This window comes from Bos indicus x Bos taurus, chromosome 7, assembly GCF_003369695.1.
Source record: "Bos indicus x Bos taurus breed Angus x Brahman F1 hybrid chromosome 7, Bos_hybrid_MaternalHap_v2.0, whole genome shotgun sequence".
In the NCBI taxonomy this organism is placed as follows: domain Eukaryota; kingdom Metazoa; phylum Chordata; class Mammalia; order Artiodactyla; family Bovidae; genus Bos; species Bos indicus x Bos taurus.
Window position 1 is genome coordinate 49,148,126 of NC_040082.1, and position 16,296 is coordinate 49,164,421.

The 16,296-nt window shown below is 54.4% G+C and overlaps 2 protein-coding genes across 4 annotated transcripts in view; both read left to right on the forward strand.

The window, feature by feature from the left end:
- The first annotated feature begins 2,000 nt into the window (after positions 1–2,000).
- On the forward strand, positions 2,001–8,967 carry ARSI (arylsulfatase family member I). The gene is made up of 2 exons (XM_027545959.1): positions 2,001–2,887; positions 6,711–8,967. Exons 1-2 carry the CDS (start codon positions 2,568–2,570, stop codon positions 8,113–8,115), a joined length of 1,725 nt encoding a protein of 574 aa, XP_027401760.1. The 5' UTR covers positions 2,001–2,567; the 3' UTR covers positions 8,116–8,967.
- Positions 8,968–15,240: 6,273 nt separating this feature from the next.
- Positions 15,241–16,296, forward strand: part of CAMK2A (calcium/calmodulin dependent protein kinase II alpha) — a 65,943-nt gene continuing 64,887 nt past the window's right edge. The window contains exon 1 of one of the 3 annotated variants that reach the window (XM_027545963.1): positions 15,241–15,475. In XM_027545963.1, the coding sequence (XP_027401764.1) occupies positions 15,414–15,475 (62 nt within the window). In that variant the 5' untranslated portion in view covers positions 15,241–15,413. The remainder of the gene's footprint in view (positions 15,476–16,296) is intronic. The other 2 variants (XM_027545961.1, XM_027545962.1) reach the window with 2 other exon arrangements.

Consider the following 16,296-nt stretch of genomic DNA (forward strand, 5'->3'; position numbering starts at 1 on the left):
CATCCGACCTCTTGTGACCTGTCCCACTTTGACATCCTGGACAGCCTCAGGCTGAAGCCTCCGGAAGCACCATTTTAGCAGCATTCCCCTCAGGAGGCTGTATTTTTCCTGTCTGTCCTCAACATTTCTTCTGCCAGAACAACAGGCTCAGTTTTCCCTTCTGATAAATCTGGTCATCCTAAATATGGGGCTTTGAGCAAACAGGAGTGGCCAGCCCCACGCAGCCCTCATTTCGAAATGCAGATTCACTTTGGGCTGCTATTTTGGAGGTCTGGTTTCTTTCCCCACACACAGTGGTTTTAAAGAAAAGAGAAGGGATCACAGCAGAATATTGGCAGGGGAAAGATGCTGAGAGAGAAGACCCACCTGGGCAGTCTTTGTATGTCAAAGTTCCTACAACACTGGCTCTTAGAGGAGCTCTGTGAAAAAGAGGATACTTGGTTACATAAAATTGGGAAATACAGCTTTTGGAGATCAGCATATTAAAGACCGAAGTTCCGGTAGTAAAAACAAGAAAAAAAAAAAGAAACACTAACTAGTTTTGTTTAATTCAGTTATCCCATTAAAAAATACAGCCTCGTTAAAATCTGGAAAACAATGATGCAGAGTGGAAGTTGCAAACAGGCACCCCGTGGCCTAAAATATTCCTGATACTTTTTTTTTAAACTGACGGGAAACAGTCCTTGAAGAGCTGGAAGTAGCTTTAGACAGCAGTATGCAAATCTTTTCTTTCTCATTTTTAAATAATTAATTAATTATTTCTGACTCTACTGGGTATTTGTTGCTGTTCCCAGGTTTTCTCTGGTTGCAGCGAGCAGGCGCTACTCTTCTTCGTGGTGCCTGGGCTTCTCATTGTGGGGCTTCTCTTCTTGCAGCTTGTGGGCTCTAGAGCACAGGCTCATTAGTTGTGGCACAAAGGCTTAGTTTTCCTACAGCATGTGGGATCTTAGTTCCTGGGCAAGGGATTGAACCCATGTCCCCTGCATTGGCAGGCAGGCTCCCAACCACGGGGCCACCAGGGCAGTCCCTCCTGATAGGTTTGATTTGGCCTGTAGAGTGCTTTGATTTGGCTTTAAATGAGTTACTAGCTCTTAACAATCGGAATATTTCTCATAACAATCTAGATTTGGGTGTTCTTAGAAAATCAGAATATCTGGAAACACTGGTCCACATTCTTGCATAACGAAGGTCAGCTGGACTCAAGGCTGAGGTCCTTTGCCCCGTGCGGCCCCTGCCTTTCTCTGGCAACACAGCAGCCTCTCTGCTTGACTCATGTGTGATACTTGCCTGGCTCAGGAGTCCCCCAAGCTTGCCTCTCCTGGTACAGAGATTTTCTGAATGGGTACTGGCCTGGGTGACCCTCGAGGCCCATTCACTTGTTCATCCCAACGATACCCATACTGATGGAGCTTCTGGAGCCTGGGGATAATGAGATGTGTACAACAGCTCCTGTCCTCTGGATACTAGTGCTGCCAGTTTAGCTGTCAACTGAAGAATGAGGAGGGGGAGAGGTTGAGGAGAGAGGTAAGCCTGCAAGGCCAGCACCTAGTTTCCCGATTTCCAGACCCTGGTAAGTGGCAAAGCCTTCCCTATTCTCCACTGCTGTCTCTACTGCTACTTCAGACAGCCACTGTGAGCCCCGTGGAAGAAGCCACCAATTTGTTTGTGATTTAGACGAGTTTCTGGCCATGTCCAGGCCTGAGTGTCTCCAGTGGTGGGCTGACCGGGTTGGAATAGAAAATGATGCACATCCCTTCCAGGACTGGCGCTCGGATAAGCTAAGACTCCATGATCGAGGAATGTCTGACCAGGCCATTCCAGAGCTTTTCCATCGAATTCCAAGCAGCCCCCCTCCCTCCTTTCCCCAGTCTGGGCCAGGGCGGAGGCTAGAGCCAGAGGGCCCAGTCGGCCTGGGCTTCCCGCCCGGGGGCGGAGCCGCCGCTGGACGCCCCGCCCCTCCACCTGGGGCTCGGCCCCGGCAGATGTTACAACTTTTTCTCATTCTCTCCCGCGGTGTCCCCCACAGACCCGCCCAACCCGTGCCTCCCTCCCCTTCTCCTCTGGGGTCCTGCCCACCTCCCTAAGGGGAGCCGACAGTTCTCCCGACTCCGGGCGGGGCGAGAGGCCGGGCAGGGGGCTGGAGGGTCGGGAGGAAGAGAGAGGGAAAGCAGAGGCGAGAGAAATTAGGAGGCGGGAGAAATCAAGGGCTAGAACGAAGAGGGGAGTCAGAGAATGGTCGAGAGCACTTTTTGGAAGCCGCCACACCGTGTCTCAGGCTGGCCTGGCTGAACTAGGGGAGAGGGACACGAGCGGCGCAGGGCGGGCGCTGGGGCGGCGGGAGACTGCTGGTCGCGGGCCTGACCTCCTCAGAGCGCCCCGCTGCGGCCGCGCAGGTTTGGCCTCATCGTCCAGCCAGTCCCGGACCGGCCGCTGGGTCGCCCCCGGGGGACGCTGAGCGCTCTAGCAGCGTCCGGGCCAGTCGGCCGGCGGGCGTGCGGGCCGTGCGCCCTGGGCGCGCGAGGCGGTGCGGCCCTGGGAGCGCTGCGCGCCGGGACGCACGGGCCGGCATGGCGATGCAAGCCCTCACCGGCTTCTCTCTAGTCAGCCTGCTCGGCTTCGGCTACCTGTCCTGGGACTGGGCCAAGCCGAGCTTGGTGGCCGACGCGCCCGCGGAGGCTGGCGTGGAGCACCCCTCGGCTGCTCCACCGCAGCCTCCCCACATCATATTCATCCTCACCGACGACCAGGGCTACCACGACGTGGGCTATCATGGCTCAGATATCGAAACCCCCACCCTGGACCGCCTGGCAGCCGAGGGTGTCAAGTTGGAGAATTATTATATCCAGCCCATCTGCACGCCTTCACGGAGCCAACTTCTCACCGGCAGGTAAGCATGACCCAAGCCACTGATGCCGGTCCAAGCCCCAAATAAACCCAGCTGTAGGTTTCACTTTGTACTGACATTTACACCACTGGGAGCTGGGAAGCCCCGGCTCACAGCCAATTCTGTCTCCAGTTGACTGTGTGATCATTAGTAAAGACCTTTGCCCTTTCCGGGCCTCGGTTTCCCTACCTGTACACTGAATGGGTTGGATCATCTTTGGGGATCTTCTCCCTCTGATGTTCTAGGACATTCAGACTCCACACCATGTGAAGGAGACATCTGATCATCTCTTTGTTAGAGGAACATGGAAGCCTCTGACATCTAGGTTTGAATGTTGCTTCTGTTAATATTTACATACCCTGAGGCCCTGAGCAGGGTATGTAACTTCTCTAAGCCTCAGTTTTCTTGTCCATAAAATGGGGTGAAGAACAGTTTTTAATCTTGAAAAAGAGTGGTGAGGATGGAACCAGTTGCATATAGGCTGCTTGCTTATCAATAAATGGCAGCCTCTATGTTACTGGAAGGTTTAGGGCCTCCAAATTGTTTAATGATGACATTGGGAGGAAGCCAAGGAATGGATAGGTGGAGGAGAAAGGCACACACAGGATGCCTGACCTGTGTAGCCTTAGGCTAGTTACTTCATTTCTCAAAGCCTCTGTTTTTTCATCTGTAAAATCCTCCCAAGTTGGCTGGGAGCCCCAAGGAGACGTGCTGCTTTCTCCATAAGGAGTTGTCCACAGGCAAGGTGGTAGGATTACAGGATTAATAGAGCAGGGAAACAGGAGGTGGGTGTGTGGAAGGCAAACTCTGGCCACTTAGGAGAAAATCCTTTGGCAAGGCTGAAGTTAATCCTCCTTGGATGGGGTCCAAGGCGTGCTTTCTCCCAAATTCCATCCAGAAGCCACTAGCATGATCTCAGAAACCAGAGCCATAGTCTTCCTGTTTCCTGGATGGGAGAAACTGAGTCACAGAATCAGGGAGGGCCAAACTCCGTGCCTGTGCCCAGCTTCGGGATGGGTAGGAGAGAAGGCTGAGAAGCCAGGTGCTTAGAGGGGCCCTGGAGCTGGAAATCAAATAGGTGCCTTTTCTTTCTTCAACCTGGCACTTAGCATTTAGCTCTAGGAACTGAGAGAGAGAATCGGAAAGAGGAAGGGGCACGAGTGTATGAGTTGGGGGTGAGGGCTGACAGTAAAGACCCAATGTTAGCCGGCTTCCAGAAGAGGGAGGAGGAATCTGCATTCCTAAGAGTGGTGCACAAGTTAGCATTTCTCTCCGAGAGATGACTTTTGGTTTAAGCAGGGGAATGAGCAGCATGCAGGGCAGCGTTCCAGCCCTGCCACCTCTCCACCCCCCCACCCGCATCTGCAAAGTTAGCTGAGCATGGCCGGGCAGTGTCTGCCCTCCGCCCCCTGCAGCTAGCTGGCTCCATCTGACTGATGCTGACTACTCTCATTAGTGTTTGTTAGTGCATCCAGCCGTGTTTGGTAAAGCTGGAGAGAGCCAGTTTCCCATGTTACTCACTTACAGACAGACTAGTGACTCTTAGCTGGCCCACCCACTTTATCAAGCAGGGTTCTATGGTGTCCAGCCTCTGCGAAAAAGAGGCCTGCTACCACTCGGGGCCCTTGGGTACTTCTTGTATCAAATCTAATCGTTCATTAGCTTAACCCAGGGTCTGCAGAGGCCACATCACTGATAGATTTTGAGTGTGAGACCTGGGCTCAAAGCTCAGCGCTCCTGCTTGCCAGCCGTCTTGAACTTGGGCCTGTTGCTGCACTCTTGGAAGCCTCAGTTTTATCATCAGTGGAATGGAGGTAATAACAGTCTTCACTGTAGGTTACTTAGGCAAAGTAAGTGAAATAGTGTGTGCAGCCTATAGTGTTAAAAATGGCAGTAGTAGCTAATAATAGCTGACAACCAAAACAGCTTTACGATAAGGAAACCAAAACAGAAAAATGCACCCCAGTGACCAGCTTAAAGGTATCAGGAATTTAGGTCATGACTGGCTTAACTTGGATGCCTGGGAGTGAGAAAAAGGTGTGGGGTTCTAATACACTTGTGAAGTTCCAGGCTTCTCACTTAGTCTGGGGCTTGTAAGCTTGAGTGAAGGCGACACTCTAAGCAGATAACATGGACACCTTGACCACAGAAGAAGAAATGGGATAGAAATGAATAAATGGGGAATGAAGAGTTCTGCTCACCGTTTGCTCCTGCCTCAGGGTGTTAGCCTGTGAGTGACCTGGATCTCAGGGCCACATAAACTTGCAGGCAGGCACCTGAGAACTGGTCTCATAACATTTGGGAGCTGGAAGGTTTTTACATGTGTCCCATTCCAACCAGCTCACTCCTCACATGAGCTAACTGGGGCCTCCATGGGGGAAAGAAGTGGCGGCCTAATTTACCAGAAAAGGGTCTGTGTTTGGGGACTCTGATTGGCTTTATGTTCAAATCCTGGCTCTGCTCCTGACCACTGAGTGAACTTAAACGAAGTCTTCCCTTCCTCTGAACCTTAATTTCTTTTTAAGTTGAGATGAATAAACTAGAAAATGATTTGAGTCCCTCTGGTTCTAAAATCCTTTGAGTGTCATTCTTCATTCATCCATTTCATAAGTAATTAAGTGTCCTTGAAACATCTCCGGAGCACTAGGAATACAAAGAGGAATAAGGGGCAGTCTCATTAAATATCACTGGGCCCAAGAACATGTATGTACAGCCAAGTAGAATCCTATGGCTAAGCTGAACCAGTGAAGGTTTGTACTTAATGCTGTAAGAACCCAACAGCAAAAGTGGCCCATTCTTTGAGTGAGAATGTTTATAGTGATGGTAACATTTGGGCTGGACTTTTAAGAGTGAATAGGAGTTTTCTTAGGAGAGTAGGAGTTGCTCTAGACCCCATAACAAGTTAGGGGGCTTAGAATGTAGGGACTCTGAAATCTGGAGTCAAACTGTTGGGGATACAAATCCCAATTCTAATTACTAATTGTGTGACTCGCTGGTTAAATGATTTAATTTACTGAGCCTCCGTTTTCTTATTTGGGACATGAAAATAATAATGATAGGCACCCCCTAGGTTAAAGTGAGGATTTAGTAAGATAATTCCTATAAAGGGCATAGCACCGCAATACTGAGCATACAACAAGTGCTTGGCACCAGCCTTTGTTATTGTTGTTATCATGATTAGCTTGGGTTCAACTCTTAACTCCCCAACTTCCTAGCTGTGTGATACTGCTTGAGTGGCTTAACCTCTCTGGGCTCCAACCTCCTCATCTGTAAGATGACAAATACCTGCTTCAGTTGATTTTGAGGGTTCAGTGAGCTAATGCATTTGAAGTGCTGGGCAAATTTGATAACAGCTACTGGGCTTCCCTGGTAGCTCATCTGGTAAAGAATCCTCCTGCAATGCAGGAGACCCTGGTTCAGTTCCTGGGTTGGGAAGATCCCCTGGAGAAGGGATAGGCTACTCGTCCCAGTATTGTTGGGCTTCCCTGGTGGCTCAGTTGGTAAAGAATCTGCCTGAAATGTGAGAGACCTGGGTTCGATTCCTGGGTTTGGAAGATCCCCTGGAGGAGGGCATGGCAACCCATTCCAGTATTCTTACCTGGAGAATCCCCATGGACAGAGGAGCCTGGCAGGCTACAGTCCATGGGGTTGCAAAGAGCCAGACATGACTGAGCGACTAAGCACAGCACAGCACTGGTTACTTTACTTTTCTTGCCAGTAGTGCTGGCACCTGAGCCCACCTCGGAGTGAGTGTTGGAGGTTGGGGAGCCAGAACAGTGGTTTCTGCCTCACCAGTGATTTCTGTGTCCTCCCCTCTTCCTGCCAGATACCAGATCCACACAGGACTTCAGCACTCCATCATCCGCCCTCGGCAGCCCAACTGCCTGCCCCTGGACCAGGTGACACTGCCCCAGAAGCTTCAGGAGCTGGGCTATTCTACCCATATGGTGGGCAAGTGGCACCTGGGCTTCTACCGGAAGGAGTGCCTGCCCACGCGCCGGGGCTTTGACACCTTCCTGGGCTCGCTCACAGGCAACGTGGACTACTACACCTATGACAACTGTGACGGCCCAGGGGTGTGCGGCTTCGACCTGCACGAGGGTGAGAATGTGGCCTGGGGGCTCAGCGGCCAGTACTCCACTCTGCTCTACGCCCAGCGCGTCAGCCACATCCTAGCCAGCCACAGCCCCCGGCAGCCCCTCTTCCTCTATGTGGCCTTCCAGGCGGTCCACACGCCTCTGCAGTCCCCGCGCGAGTACCTGTACCGCTACCGCACCATGGGCAATGTGGCGCGGAGGAAGTACGCGGCCATGGTGACCTGCATGGATGAGGCCGTGCGCAACATCACCTGGGCCCTCAAGCGCCATGGTTTCTACAACAACAGCGTCATCATCTTCTCCAGTGACAACGGCGGCCAGACCTTCTCGGGGGGCAGCAACTGGCCGCTGCGAGGACGCAAGGGCACTTACTGGGAAGGGGGTGTGCGGGGCCTGGGCTTTGTCCACAGCCCCCTGCTCAAGAGAAAGCGACGGACAAGCCGGGCACTGGTGCACATCACTGACTGGTACCCAACCCTGGTGGCTCTGGCAGGGGGCACTGCCTCGGCAGCTGATGGGCTGGACGGTTATGATGTGTGGCCAGCCATCAGCGAGGGCCGGGCCTCACCACGCACGGAGATTCTGCACAACATTGACCCACTCTACAACCATGCACGGCACGGCTCCCTGGAGGGCGGCTTCGGCATTTGGAATACCGCTGTGCAGGCCGCCATCCGCGTGGGCGAGTGGAAGCTGCTGACAGGAGACCCCGGCTATGGTGACTGGATCCCTCCCCAGACGCTGGCCGCCTTCCCTGGCAGTTGGTGGAACCTGGAGAGGATGGCCAGTGCCCGCCAGGCCGTGTGGCTGTTCAACATCAGTGCTGACCCCTACGAACGGGAGGACCTTGCTGGCCAGCGGCCGGATGTGGTCCGAGCCCTGCTGGCCCGCTTGGTGGACTATAACCGCACAGCTATCCCCGTGCGATACCCAGCTGAGAATCCCCGGGCCCATCCTGACTTTAATGGGGGTGCATGGGGGCCTTGGGCCAGTGATGAGGAAGAAGATGAAGAAGAGGAGGAAGGCAGGGCTCAAAGCCAGTCCAGGGGGCGACGCAAGAAAAAATGCAAGATTTGCAAGCTGAGATCCTTTTTCCGTAAACTCAACACCAGACTGATGTCCCATCGGATCTGATGGGTGGGGCTGAGATACTTTCCCATGCAAGCTGGCCCTGTTCCTCACCAGGGAGGGGCTTCCAGTCAAGTCCTCCTCCTCAGGGAAATGGAGGCCATACAGTCTCTCAGTTGAAGGGTGGGTAGCTTGGTTTGGGGCTTGGGGGAGAATAAACAAGACTGGGATGCCCGGGGTCCCAGTCGTGCCTCTCTGTTGACTTGCTCTGTGACCTTGGGTGACCTGCATGAGCTCTCTGAGCCTCATTTCCCTCATCTGGAGAATGAGCTCTAATGACTTTGTCACTCTGTGGTGTGGATCTGGTGCCTGGGACCACGGTGAAGTTCCCACCGACTTTGTCACCGCCTAGCTCACTTAAGGCCTTGCTCTTGAACCCTGAACCTTTGTGGTACTTCCTGGGTGAGGGGCCACCCAGAGGCAGCTCCAGGCCTGGACTCAAGCTGCGGCATCATGATCTTGACCTCTGTCTGAAGCCATGCCCTGAGTACTGAGGTTGGAGGTGCAGGGACCTGGGACCTTCCTGGCTCCTCACGAGACCTGGGCCAGTCCTGGGGACAGACTGGTGGTGGTGAGCTCCCCTTCCTGGGAGGGAAGGGGAGGACTGGGCCTGGCTCTTAGCTGCTGCAGGATCTAAAGGAGTGGAAGCAACTGTGCAAAGAGCCCCGCACCAACCGTCAGAGCATCGGGGTTCTGCTCTGACCTTGGGCCCAGTCCTCTTTCCTGGGCCTCGAATTCCACACCTGCACAAGGGAATTTTAGCCCTGGCTCTGCCTACCTCACAGGCCTGTAGAGAACCGGCCGCAGTAATGGTTGTAGAGGAAGCCGTGAACTTGATTAAAAGGCAGGAACACAGAAGCAAGGGCTGCAGTGCTGTTGTGAGCTGGTGTGGGTGTGTGCACATGTGTCCTGGGCCAGGTGTGAGCTCACCATTGTCCTGGGTATTGTCCAGGGGACAAAACATATGGGTTTTGGCCCAGGCCTGCCCCAGATCCTCTGTGTGGCCTCGGACCCCCTCTGGACCTCACTGTCCCTGTGTACAGCGAATGAACTGAGAACCCTCCCCCTAGGTGTTCTGGGCACCACTGGGCGTGTGTGTATGTTGGGGGACACGGGCTGGGCGGTGGGGAGGAGGGCGTGGGGGTTTCAGGGCTCGCTGGCTGGGTAGCGGCCTCTATCTGCACACTGCGTTCTGCATATCTCCCTTTAGCTTCCAGTCCGTGCAGTGTGTGTAGGCGAAAGCCCTGCTGTGAATTTTGAAAATAGTTATTTTTGTCTCTGGCAAAGGAGGCCTGTTAGGACTCGTCAGCATGTGGATGAGCGGGACGGGTGGGGTGGGGTGGGGTGGGGTGGGTGCGGTGCAGTGAGCGGGGTTCAAGACTTGGTGGCAGGCTGGCAGGCCTACTGCAGTGTGGCTGAGCCCAGGAGTGATGGTCCGGCTGCGGCTGCACAGTGGAGGTGACCTCCATGTTCTGGGCCCCTTCCCCCCAGGCCTGCTCTCGTTTCCCTATTCTGGCTTCCCTCAACCAGAACCCTTCTCTGTCTCCAGATTGTCAGTGCCTGGGTCGTGATGAGTCAGGGGCCACGACCAGCTGAGGCCTCTGGGTTCCAGCCACCCTCAGCATTTCCGCCTGTTCTGGAGGGGAACTCTGCAGTCCCAGGTCCAGCATTCCCCAGGGCTGGCTCATCTGTGGTCTGCCACTTACCTGAGATATCGCGGCTCTGCAGGACCCTTGTCCCAGTTGTGTGGGCTGGGCCCTTCCAGAGTGGCATGGAGCCAGGACTCCCCTGCTGCCCCAGGCTCATACCAGCTGAGCAGAGGCCTCTCGTGTGTGCTGAGTTGTCTCTGTCTGAGCAGCCCCGCCTCCAGCTTCAACCAGCCCTACTTCTCTGCCTTTGGGGGCCACAAGTGCAGGACCATAAAAGGCCTATTTCTACTTGTTCCTAGGCATCAAGGCATCCCCTCTGTGGCCCACTGGGCCCTAAACATGTAGGCCCCACCCGGGACGGGGGCTTGGGGCTGGTGCCCACTCCTGCTGCCCTGAGAAGGAGGACCAATCTTATCTTCAACCCAGCCTAGAGCTCATCAGCCTCAGTCTCCTGCCCAACCCAGAAACCAGCAAACAGGCCAGGAGCCCCACTCAAGTTCAGCTTGTGACCCTGTCCATGGCCCAGCAGACCCCAAGCCTACCTAACCAGGGTGCTGGTAGCTGACTGGGGCCTGGGACTGGTGGAGGGTCTCAGGATAAGGAGGAACTCAGGGCTCAGGGCAATGTGATGAGAGGCTCAACCTGCTTGCCATGGCTTCTGCTCTGCCCAGCAAGGAGCATGTTGCCCAGTCCCCTTCCTCCTACTCCCTATGGCTCCTATCTTCCCCTGCAGCCAGGGCACCTGGGTCTGGATCCTGTGCCAGGCCTCTGAATGGCATTCCCAGGCAGATTCTTGCAGCACCTGTGGCAGGGAGGGGTAGAAGGGTGGGCAGACCAGAGGCAGCTCTGGCCCCTGGTCATAGATCTGGGAGGAGTGGGGCCCAGAGATGCCAGACAGTTCCCCTCTTTTCCCCTTGACTGGACCAAACAGCCACAGATCTGCCAGCCAGGTGGGTCAGAGCCAGGGGCGGCCCTGTCCGAGCTGCGCTCTGTCTATGGCGTCTTGGGCAGGGATGACCAGGCCCCTGGGAGCCAGGAGAGAACCCCAACCTGGCTGGAGGAGCAGGGCTCTGGGCACATCCCCTGCTGGGCCTTGGCTCCATGTCCTCCTTTCTGTTGGTGCCTATTGGGCACCTTGGGACCTAGGCAAGTAGCCCTGACTGCAGGAAAGAGGGGGGCAGAGGAGGATAAGGGAAGGAGCACTGTGGTGGGAGTCAGGTGTTCGGGATTGTCATCCTGACAGCTCCTGACTTCGGCGACTGCATGAAGGCGGCTTCCTCTCTCTGGGCCTTAGTCCCCTGTCTATAAGGGGATGGGGCTGACTCTGGGCCTGTCCTGCCCTAGTGAAGTCCTACAAACAGGGCAGGGGTGCTGAAGTCAAACAGATCCTCGACTAGTAGGTCTTGCCACATCTCTGCAAAGCAGGCGATGATTGTACCAATCTCATGGACATTTGTTGTGAGGTATAAAAATAGTGCAATATGTAAAGTGCTTAGCACAGGGCTTGGCTCTAAAGTGGAAAGAACTATTTTTCATGTCCTTGGAGTCAGTGAAGGAACATCTTGTCTTTACATTTCTCAGGAAGAAACGGAGGTCTCAGTGGGAAAGAACTGCCATAAGCACTCACTGCCAACGGCAGGACTAGAACTTGGGTCCTCAAGCCGCAGGTTGTGCTGTGCAAACCTGGGCCCAGTAGCTGTTGTCCTCTGTCTCTTGGTTCCCTGCTTCCCTCTCCCCTGCAAGGAGTGCCACCTCTGTGGGACACCTCAAGGCACAGGGCCTGACCCCTGCCTCCTCTCCCTTCTGCGTGCAAGGCTGGCATTACTCACTGCAGTTAACGAACCAGATCACTCTCCACCCAGACCCTCTGTAGGCTCATTGCTCTCTTGGCCCACTTTCCACCGATTCTGCCCCCATGCTCACTGCCCTTAATGGGACAGGCCTCACGGGGACCATGTGGATGGCACGTTTTCTATGGTGCCTGCCCAGGCCTTGCAGGACCCTGAGGCACTCGGGCATGTGCATGTGAGCTCGTGTAGGGGCTCTGGAAGGTGCACGTGAGTCAGCTGTCACCCACTGCTGTGACCCAGGAATTTGGCCCTGCTCCCTATGTACAGCCTGTGTTCCTGTTCCCTACCCTAGCGTGTAGGAGCCAAGCTCAGCACCCTCCAGAGCATCCACCCGTGGCCACCAGGCTGTGGCAAGCAGGCCTGCTCTTGTGTACTGCATGCAAGTTGCAGCTGGGGGGGCGCACATGCGGGCTCTCCTGCCTGCCGCTTCTCTGGGGAATGGGGAGTCTGGCAGAAACAGTCCCCCTGATGCAATCAATCTTGTGCGCTCAGCACCACGCAGGCAGGGCTGGCTCCTCGCTGTCCGCCACCACTGGGCACGGCTACCAGCCTCTCGGGCACAGGGGAAGCAGTGAATTAGCAGTCGTGCCTCCTCAGCAGGGTAGTTGTTACAGTCAAGATGGGGGTTGCCTGTCTGAGGCAGTGCCCACACCCATGTTCGAGGCCTTTGAAAGTTCGGAGGTGTGTTTGTGTGTGTGTGTATAACAAGGAGTTGCCAAGGAGACCTTTTCCTCTTCTCCATTTTCTTCCTCCCTCTCCATCCTCTCCAGTCATCTCTGCAGCATCAGGACCCTACAGCCTGGGTCCTGCCCATCCCCTAGGACCGTGTGCACAGGGTCCAGACCAGCACAGGGAGGAAGAAACCGAATGAAACTGACAGAAAGAGAGGAAGGGAGACAGAAACTTGGAAAAGGGATAAAAAGGAAGAGGAAAGACAGGGATACCTGAGAAGGAAGGGCTCAAGGGGAGCAAGGAAGGAGTGAGGAGAAGGGAGAGGCTCAGGTCAGCTCGAAGCCAAGCTGGACTATCACCTCCTTTATTCAGAACATTAGACCCTCATTAATACAACCTCAGGGCACAATTCCCTTTTGTCCTGTTTGTTAATTTCTAAAGCAGCATTGTTAGTTAGTACCTGACATGCTGGGCCTGTTCTCCTGCCCCAGTCCTTTGTTCTGCAGGAATGCTGCAAACCAGGACAGGCAAGGTGATGTCCAAACCTGAGCTCAGCTCCAGTGGGAACTCAGAGAATGGCACCTGGAGTGATGTGTGATGTGTTCTTCCATGATTCAGAGGGAGCAGTATGAAGAGGGAGTGAGTTTTGAATTTCTTCCTAAGAATCATTTCCCATCTTTTGAGCATTTACAGCATGTCAGACACTGTGCTCATCTCATTTAATCCTTAGAACAGCCTTGGAGCTGGGGAATGTTAGCTCTATTTTGCAGATTAAGAAATCAAGGCACAGAGAAGCTAGGCTACTCATCCCCAGTCACAGCCTGTAGGTCATGGAGTCACTCTAACCACTGCCCAACGCTGCCTCTCCTCTCCTCTGGGCAATGACTCAGGTGCCCTCGGTGGTCGCTAAGGATGGTTCCAGTGCTTTCACGTGTGGAAGCAGTCTCCTCCTGGGGACAGGCTAGCAGGTCTGGGATACAGGGGTGGTGGTGCAGCCTTTCTTCAGCTCACCTGCGATCGATTCTAGCCTTTAGATGTATGTTCTGTGCCCTGCCCGCTACCCACCAGCTGTGCAGCCCCTGAGCAAAGGCCTCTCTTCTCTGCCTCTGAATTGCAACGTTGGCGGCAAAGCGGGAAGCATATTGTGCACAGAAACAAAACTGAGTGGTTTTTCCTTTTTCTGAAGGTGGTAATGGTGCAATTAGTGGCTAAGCCATTTATCCCCTCCTCCCTGACTCTCCTCCCCTCCTTCCCCTCTGCCTCCCTCCTGTTTCTCTCCTGGGAAGAAGTGGCTGCATCAGAGTCAACTCCATCATTCTCTCCCACTCCTGACTCGCCCAGGAAGAGGGACAGAACTGGAGAGTACCCAGATTTCCTCAGGGGTCCTAGGGGACCTAGGGTTGTATAGTCAGGGGTCTGCTGGGGTTGGGGATTACCAACAAGCAGATAATTGTGTCTACTAAGTGAGGTGACCAGTAAGGCGATTTGGAGATTCTGAAGGAGGGCTGGGCTAGAAACCCAAGAGAGTTGGGATCCTGGATCCTTTTATTGTGTGGTCATTGTGGGCAAGTGCTGGCGTGGAGGGCTGCAAAGGGAGCTTGAATGGAGGAGGTGGATGTGAGGGTCCGAGATTCTAAGTTCAAGCTGCAGTGATGGCAGTAGTCATTGTTTCACTTTAGATCTTCTTTCTGCCGCTTCTAGAAACTAAAAAGAGGCCTCATGTTTACATATTTCATAAAGGCCTCCACAGCTCTCAGCCTACTCTGTCTTCACAGCCTTCCTTTCCAGTGGCAGCTAAAAGGAGTGAGAGGCTCAGAGAGGGGCTGTGACTTATCCAGCATCACACAGTCAATATATGTTAAGACTGGAATTGAATTCAGGTCTTTAAATGCCAGTTCCTTTTCTTCTTAACCCCCCAGGTCTTGGGGTGAGATCTTGGGGCCATAGATGTGGTTACCGCCCTGAAAAGTTGAAATTGGCAGGGAATGTGCCCACAAAATTTGGGAATGAGAATTTTAGGGCAGGTCCATGGCCACTCCCCTCCAAGCCAGGCCATGCTCCCCTCCCCACTGCTGCTTCCGCCTTTTTCACCTTGACGTGGAGCACAAGCAGAAACTGGGACATGAGACCCAGGAGACCAGATCTCTATGGCCCCTCCGGGGGCCTGGGCTAAGAGCGTGGCTAAGGAAGAGACCTCCGGAGGGGATCTGAGGGACAGCAGACTGTCATTGCTGAGAGGGGCTGGGATGAGTGGGCTGCCAGGGATGTTCCCTCCAGAACCCCAATAGCTCCTCTGCACTTCTGCCCCTATCTAGAGTGCCAGTGTGATGGACAAGGTGGCAAAGAACAGAGAGAGAGAGAGCGAAATAAGAAAGACAGAGGCAGAGGCAAAAAAAAATTAGAAGGGAGCAGAGAGATAGTTACAGACGCTATAGTGATCTACTGAGAGAGAGAGAGATCCCAATGAATTAGCCATCGTTTCCCTGTAAACCTTAGAACCTGGCAGTTGCCAGGGCAACGGGGCAATACCTGTCTCTCCAGAGGAGATGAAGTTGCCAGGGTAACTGCTTCCTGTCTTTTCTGGGGACCATCCGGAACATGGCACCCACTGGCCGTTACCATGGTAACTGCCTTTTTGCCCCACTTAATCCCATCCTGTCTGTTACAAGGGCCCCACAGTTAGAAGTGGGGGTGGTGGGAAGACTGAAGATCACTTGTGGACTAAGTTTCTCTTCCCTTTCTGCCAGCCCCTCCCTAAGTCCATCACCTTGAGGGTGCTGGGTCCACCCACCCCAGGCCCACACAGGCCTGCAGTATTGTGTGTGGTAGGGCCAGGGCATCCGGGAGCAGGTTTTGCAGTGGAAGGCAGGCAGGTGTTGGGGAGGCAGTTACCGGGGCAACGGGAACAGGGCGTTTCGGAGGTGGTTGCCATGGGGACCTGGATGCTGACGAAGGCTCGCGAGGCTGTGAGCAGCCACAGTGCTCTGCTCAGAAGCCCGGGGCTCGTCAGTCAAGCCGGTTCTCAGTTCGCACTTGGCAGCACGGGCAGGCGAGTGGCCCCTAGTTCTGGGAGCAGCAGTGCTCCGGTCCTGGTCCTACAGCCCCAAGCCTCGCCTGCCCGCCCAGCGCCAGGATGGCCACCATCACCTGCACCCGCTTCACGGAAGAGTACCAGCTCTTCGAGGAACTAGGAAAGTGAGTTGCAGCTCAGAGAGTCCTGGAGGGCTCAGGGGGCTCATCATCATGGGTTGGGGGGCACCTGCACTGCTTCCCGTGCACACAGGAAGGGAGACAATGTGCTTGGAGGTGCTTGCATGTGCAGAGTGCCTAGAGTTGGGCACAGGCATGTTTGCCAAGATGTGCCAAGGCTAGCTGCGTGAGTGTGTGTGTAGAGGTGAAGGGTTGACAGTGCGTGGCAGTGTCTGTGCATGCAAACACACACACACACACACACACACAACTGCACATGACCTGGGCACACACAGATTCTTAGAAATTCAGGATTTAAAAGGGCTTTTCCCAGTCAGCTGAGTCCAAGGCTGGAATCCTCTGTTGGGTTTTTTTCTTGAGGTGGCCATCTGGCCTCAACTTGGTTACTTCTGGTGACAGAGAGCTCATCATCTCCTGGGTAGTTCCTCCTGCCTTTAGGCACCTACAGCAGCTGTGTGGATTGGCCGACTTCTCTTTATAAGCACAGCCCCTCCCCACCTTCCCCCTGCCAGCTCTGCCAAGGGTGAGAGCAATGGTACAGCAGGGGTTAATAACTGAGCCACTGTTGAGACTTCTTGGGTGTTGGGAGGAGGGGAGAGACAGTCAGTGAGCTGTGGGAGGGGGGATTCTGCTAAGGCAGGGGCTAGTGATGTGAGGGTGCACCAGCTCTTGTCCCTCGGCAAAGTTGTCCAGCCTCAGAGCTCATTTCCTGCCTTTGATGACTGGTGTGGAGAGAAAGATGGGAGGAGGTGGGGGAGGGAGAGGAGAGCCCCTTGGGATAGCCCCATGGATTGTGGAGTGTCCAG